The sequence below is a fragment of the Eurypyga helias genome, unplaced genomic scaffold, assembly GCF_000690775.1.
Source record: "Eurypyga helias isolate BGI_N326 unplaced genomic scaffold, ASM69077v1 scaffold3319, whole genome shotgun sequence".
Classification (NCBI taxonomy): Eukaryota; Metazoa; Chordata; class Aves; order Eurypygiformes; family Eurypygidae; genus Eurypyga; species Eurypyga helias.
The window spans coordinates 34,739-40,738 of NW_010269933.1; the positions used below are offsets into that span (position 1 = coordinate 34,739).

General features: G+C 49.9%; 1 protein-coding gene across 1 annotated transcript in view; it reads right to left on the reverse strand.

Annotated features, from left to right (window-relative positions):
* POLE (polymerase (DNA directed), epsilon, catalytic subunit) overlaps window positions 1–5,995 on the reverse strand; it is a gene marked incomplete at its 5' end in the record, with an annotated part of 33,384 nt that extends 27,389 nt beyond the window's left edge. Inside the window, 12 exons of the mRNA XM_010158239.1 lie at window positions 165–278; window positions 593–725; window positions 1,467–1,586; window positions 2,146–2,231; window positions 2,503–2,613; window positions 3,034–3,141; window positions 3,411–3,491; window positions 3,816–3,957; window positions 4,864–5,018; window positions 5,600–5,692; window positions 5,841–5,885; window positions 5,966–5,995. Coding sequence (XP_010156541.1) covers window positions 165–278; window positions 593–725; window positions 1,467–1,586; window positions 2,146–2,231; window positions 2,503–2,613; window positions 3,034–3,141; window positions 3,411–3,491; window positions 3,816–3,957; window positions 4,864–5,018; window positions 5,600–5,692; window positions 5,841–5,885; window positions 5,966–5,995 — 1,218 coding nt within the window. The remainder of the gene's footprint in view (window positions 1–164; window positions 279–592; window positions 726–1,466; window positions 1,587–2,145; window positions 2,232–2,502; window positions 2,614–3,033; window positions 3,142–3,410; window positions 3,492–3,815; window positions 3,958–4,863; window positions 5,019–5,599; window positions 5,693–5,840; window positions 5,886–5,965) is intronic.
* Between the last annotated feature and the right edge of the window lie 5 nt (window positions 5,996–6,000).

A 6,000-nucleotide genomic window follows, 5' to 3' on the forward strand; every position in this document is an offset into this window, starting at 1 on the left:
CGCACAGAGACAGGAGTAGCCTCCAAACCACCCTCGCTCCCTCCCTGAAACAGATGGGAAAGTGCCTAGACAGTGGTAATCAGGTCTGTAGCAGGTGTCCCCGCAGCATGGGAGATGTGGTTCCTCGCCCAGAAAAGAAATCATCATTTCAGGACTGCACTCACCTCATCAGGCTCCATGGGAATAATGGTGCACAAGGCGAAAATGAAAGGATGCACGTACTTCATGTACATGTAATAGGTAGCAACTGCATCAGACACTGAATAGGTGGCCAGGGTCTGTCGGGGAATGGTGAGAGGCAAATTAATTCTAATGAAATGTGACAGAGCAGCTCAGTGACAACAGTCTTTCATTGCTTCCTGCTGGACATGCTCGTATCACCAGGAAGAAGGGGAAGGTGTACTTCTCCACATCCTATGTTATAAAGAATAATCTGTTTGCTTCCAAGGACATCCTGTTCTAGCTCTAATTACACAGTGATATGTCAGCTTTGAATGAGAAGAAATGAGGAGGGTGAGCACTTGGCACAAATGCCACCCTATTTGGGAACCTGGAAACTGCTCAGAGGAAATACAGTGCAGGGAGAGAATACCTGAGGCTCCTCTGTAGCCATCCGGCACATCTCTTCAGGATCCAGCTCCACTGGATCGTAACCCAGTTTTGCTTTAGCTGCTGCTTTCAGGTTGTGACTTCCCACTGGGAGGTAACTGTCTCTCTTCACCCACCTGGACAAAATCATGAAAATACCAGTTTGTAAAAACCCTGGGCTCAGGCTTGCAAAGGGGACCTCTCACTAAGGATGCTGAGAGCTGAGCATCCAAGTGCAGAGGAGTGAGAGGCTGCCCAGCTTTAGATATCCTGCATCTCTAGCAATTCACTTAAATCCCAACCAGGACAAATAACTCTATCCCTACCATCACCACTGCTCAGAATCACCACCTTCCAATTTCCTCAGCAGCTTTAAGATAAACATTTAACCATCGGAGGAGACACCACCAAGACTGCAAGGACAGCCAGCCACTCTCCAAAGTCCAGGCACTGCTCCAGTGGAGGAAACCCACATAAGAACCTCAAATTCCCTCCCTCTCCCATGCATGCACAATGCATCCTTTCCCTCTTCTGGCTGTGCCAGGAGGCTGCTGGGTTAGGATATGGTCCCTTCCCCGCTCCAATGGCCTGATCCTATCCCACTCTTTCTACACTCCCACGAATCAGATCTCACACACTCAAGGACAGCCACCAGCAGGCTGCAGGGAGACAGCCCTGACAGCCCTTCACAGGGAAGGCTTGGCAGCTTCTGTGGTATGCGGAGTCAAAGAAATGCACTAGCATGTGCTGGCAGGGAGGTGTGACACATGAAAGCTTCCAACAGAAGGCAGGACAGTATTCAAATAGAACTGTAGGTATTTTATATAAATTCAAGAGAGAAAGACACAGTTATATGGTAGAGGAGCAGCATTTGGTACCTTAGACAGTCCATGTGGATGCACTGGGATGCTTTGTACTCTCCCTGGCTGTCCTTGTGGAACCCAATTTCCTGATACATATTAATTCCATGAGCTGCTGCTCTTGCTTCCACAAAGGGCCTGGGGAAAGAGGCAACATGAAGAGAAGGAACAGAACAGCCATTTCCCTTCCTCTCTGGCAATGGTTTCCCACAACTGCTTTGTTATCCGCGGTGTCTGACCACAGGGAAAACTTCCTGCAGGACAGAACTGCAGCATGACCCAAGAGGCAAAGCTGCTTGCTTACATGCTGCACCAGGAGGTGAAGGCACATAGTGCCTCTCCCCTTGCTTCCCAAAGGCTTGCCTGCGCCCCTCTCCCCTCTCCTCCAGGTCTCTTTTGACCCTCTTCATGCTCTCCCAAGACCAAGCTCATCCATACACCAACACTGCCACACTGACGAGGGTTTAAAGTGGCTCAGCCAAGTGGATGGGACTCTACAGAAGTTCCTACTTCCTTCCAAGGCAATGACCACAGGATTTGGTGAGGTGCTGACTGGCCAGGCAGTTGGCATGGATTACACATTATCACCACCATATCACCACCATGTGAGCTATGGAAGGAAGTTGAGGCTGGTACCTGACCCTGTCCCACAGCTCAGACGTCACCTTGCCAGCTTAGTTTTCATTTGTGATCTTACCAGTCAAAGAAGTCTCCGTTGTATGTAACAATGATGGTGGGTTTGGTCTCCTGGACATGTTCAAACCACCTCTGGATTAAATGAGCCTAGGATGAAATGAAAGAGTAGAAAAGATACATATAAATGGTAACTTATTCTCCTCCATGGAGAGGTGGTGGATACTATAGAGTTTACTCCACCCTTCCCCTCTCCTCGCCACCTAACCCAAACTTGACCTCTCTTATTACCAAGAAAAGAAAGCATGACCAGCCCTGTCAGACCCACCAAGTTCCCCAGCAAGGCAGCCCATCAAGAGATTAGCTCTCTTGGGCCAACAAGAGCCCCACGTAAAAAATCTGCTGGGCAGAACTGACTTACTTCATCTGGTTCATTAAAGACACAAAATGGACCCTCATACTCCGGCTTGGGAGTAAACTCAAAGTCTTCAATATCCTCAGAGACGATCTCCCTGTTTGTGATCAGGTAGCCCTAGGGAGGTGACAAGGAGGCAGTTAGGAGAACATGGCCTGCAGACAACCTGAAAATGCTGTTCAAACAGCATGACATTTTCCTCTTAAAAGTCGGAGCTTCTGTCAAGGGGGAACAACTTTTGGGAGTCACCTAACTGGCTAATGAGGCCAAAAGGAGACAACATGGGACAGCAGAGTTGGAGCTGTCCCTGTGCTCTCCAGGTTACTCCTCCCTCAGAGGAGCACCAGTAACCTGCGCTGGGTACCACAAAACTAAATAACTTACACTTCACTCAGACTTCATTTTAATTTCCACAGCCACACCCCAAGCAGCCAGCAGCAAGGCAGGCTTGGAGTGAGCTGGGTTGGAGATAAAACACTGGCCTGCACCCCAGCTTCGCTGCAGGAGCATGGACAAAACCACTTTGCTGTCCCTTACCTGTCCATCAATCATGTAGGAGATCATCATGATCTGGTCCGTCTCTGCATCAGGAAACTTCAAAGGGAGTTTGGTAGTTTCAATGTCAAAGGCGAGAACAACAGGATCCTGAGCAGGACCATTAGAAAATATTCTAAACCGACTTGAAGTTAAAGAGTGATTGCCATTAAGCCCAGTGCTAGCCCAGCAAGCAAACCACACTACCCAGTAATCATTTTACTGCTTTATCAACCCCAAAATCACTACCCAAGCCCAGAAACAAAACTTTCCCCCTGTGCATCACAGTATGACACTGGCAGCATGTTGGAAACCAGCTCCTCAGGGTGGACACACCAGCCATGCAACTGGACAGACTGACATCTGCCCGACCAACACACCGGTCGCTCCACGAGGTCGTCTCGGCGGGTGATCTCAGGAGGGTAGGTGCTGCCCCGGTATCGCACATTGTACCAGTGAGCCTGTTGAGAGAGCACGGTGGGCAGTGCCTTACTACGGAGCCAGCTCCTTGCACCACTCCTGTTCACCTGCTGGGGACAGAGCTGTGCAAATTAACTGCAGCCCAGAAGGATCAAACTGTGGCTGTGGATCAATCATTTAAGTCTTCTGTGTGTCATTAACTAAAGAGAAGGCCCAGCAGTATGGCACTAAGTTTTACACATGAACTGATTGTCACTGACACCTTTGCAAAGGTCCTGGAGAGAAAATATTTCCACCCTGCCTGCACTTCAGGAGTACAGCAGCAGGAAAGCAAAACTCTTCCAGCTTCTGAATTCCTTACTCACCACGTGGATCTTCAGGTCAATGGAGAGGCGAACATGATATGGTACGTCGTACTCCCGCATATCCACAATGTTGTCCATCTGGTTGGCAACCTTCCTAGAGGCCCCTTCTTCATCTGTGCTTAGGATGCCTCCACTCAGAGCACTGCGAGGAGCAGAGTGAAGCAGCTGCCTTACCTGAGTGCACATCTCCGCAGGCTTGCCTGCGAGGGACAGCCACACGGCACTGGTGACACCAGGCAGCAGGGTCAGTGACAGGAGAGAACTGGAAATGCTTCCCCGCCATGTAACCCCTGCTTGCAGAGGTGCCCTCGGGACGGACAGCACGCACGCTCCTGCCACTCCCATCTAAACTCACGTTTGTGAGCAGTGTCTGCTCAGAGGTACAGGCAGACAAAGCCCACAGATACCTGTATAATGAACGGTTCTTACAGCATTGGATTTATAAGTACAGTAACAAGTCTAAATGTAACGAGGAAACCTGGGAAGCACTTTGAACAGGGATAGTAGGCCTTTCAGGTAAGCAGGGATTGCTCATCTTGCTTGGTTCTTCTTCCTCAGGTTTCAACTACAACCAGACTTCAGGACCCGGAAACCAAAGAGATGGGTGAATTTTTCATGGGTATATGCTGGTCGATTTTACAAACAAAGCTTTTTTTTATTTTTCCTGTCTGCAGCTGTGTTTCGTATATTGTAAAGAAGTGCCTGACTTTTTATTCAGATAGAAGATTTGTTAGGTTTTTATCCCCTTTAGTCACAGCTAGAAGTAAGGTTGCCCAGAGGCTCTCAGTATCCTTTCTCAGGAGACAGGGAATCTATCTGACTGGCAGGCAGAGATATCACCGCAGCACATCCCATCCCAGAGGCTCTGGGACCTCTTCATATGCAGCACTGAGCTAGAAGAACCACCTTCAAGATGCGTAGCAGAGAGGCATAGCTGGGGTCAGACCCCAGGCAGGATAACACCGCTCTGAGGACAGCTAAGAAATAATCAAAGCAGCCTAATTATTAACACAAGGGACCGACTGGCTGTCTTAAGGACAGCACCTACCTTGACAGCATGGCTGTGTAGACATCGCTTGCCTGATCTCGCTCTCTGTTTTTCCTCACAGCAGGAGAGATCTCCCTCCGTACCTTCACCAAGTCATCCACCGTGTTGAAGGACAGCTTGACGTAGTTCCTCTTCAGGCCCACCAAGTGGTTTGGCTGCAAAGCAGCAAGACACCGCCAGCTCAGAGGGGAGGACTACTGAGGAATGGCCACCACAAGAGAGGGTGGGGAGGGCAGACTAGACTGATACAGATGGAAGAACTGGTCAAAATAGAGGCACCAATGGGAGGTAGAGTCAAGCACTGAGAAAAGACTTTGGTGGGCACCATCAGGGAACAGTGCAAGAGCTGCACAAGGGCCCAGCCAGCCCTGTTGCCAATGCAAGCAGGACCATGGGTGAAATTCACACAGGGAAGAGGATGAAAAGCAGGTCAAGCATGGCAGCAGCCCCCTGCCACAGTACTTCCTCCTCCTCCTCTTACTCTTTCATTACTGTAATCAAATGTCTTGAACATGCTGTGAAACAGCTGATGCACTCAAGGAGAAAAATATAATTACTACAGATAAATAGCCACAACCTAAGGCATTTCTGACAGGCACACAAGCAGCACAAACAAGGAGACTGAAGTCAAGCATGCTGTTTTCCTTCACTGCTCAGTTGCTTCCTACTTCACTAGAGCTGTGCCAGGTCCAATGAAAATGAGACTCAAGAGCACAGAGGGCAAAGGAATACAGACCAAGTCCAAGTCTTCTTTGGTGACAGTTTCCAGCTTTGCAATCTTCCCTTGGAACTTCTTGGAGAGGAAGGAGGACACTTCTCGCTCGCAGCCCTGCGGAGAAACCCTGGGGCTGAGCAGCACAGCTCTGTCCCTTGGGAGAAGACCATCCCAAAGCAGGATGTCCAGGAGGTCTCAAGCTCCCCAGAGACCTACTGTCCCCTTCCCTGGGGACCTCAGACGCCCAGGGTCTCCTCCTCACCTTCTGGGTGGCAATGTAGAAGTAGGGCTTGTAGGGCAGTGCCACCTACGAGACAGCAGACAGGTGACAGCGATGAGCTCCCTCGCGGGACCGCGCACCCTACCCAGACCCTTCAGGCGACCTACCTTGAAGCGGCTCCCGTCTTCCTGGATGAAGTAGT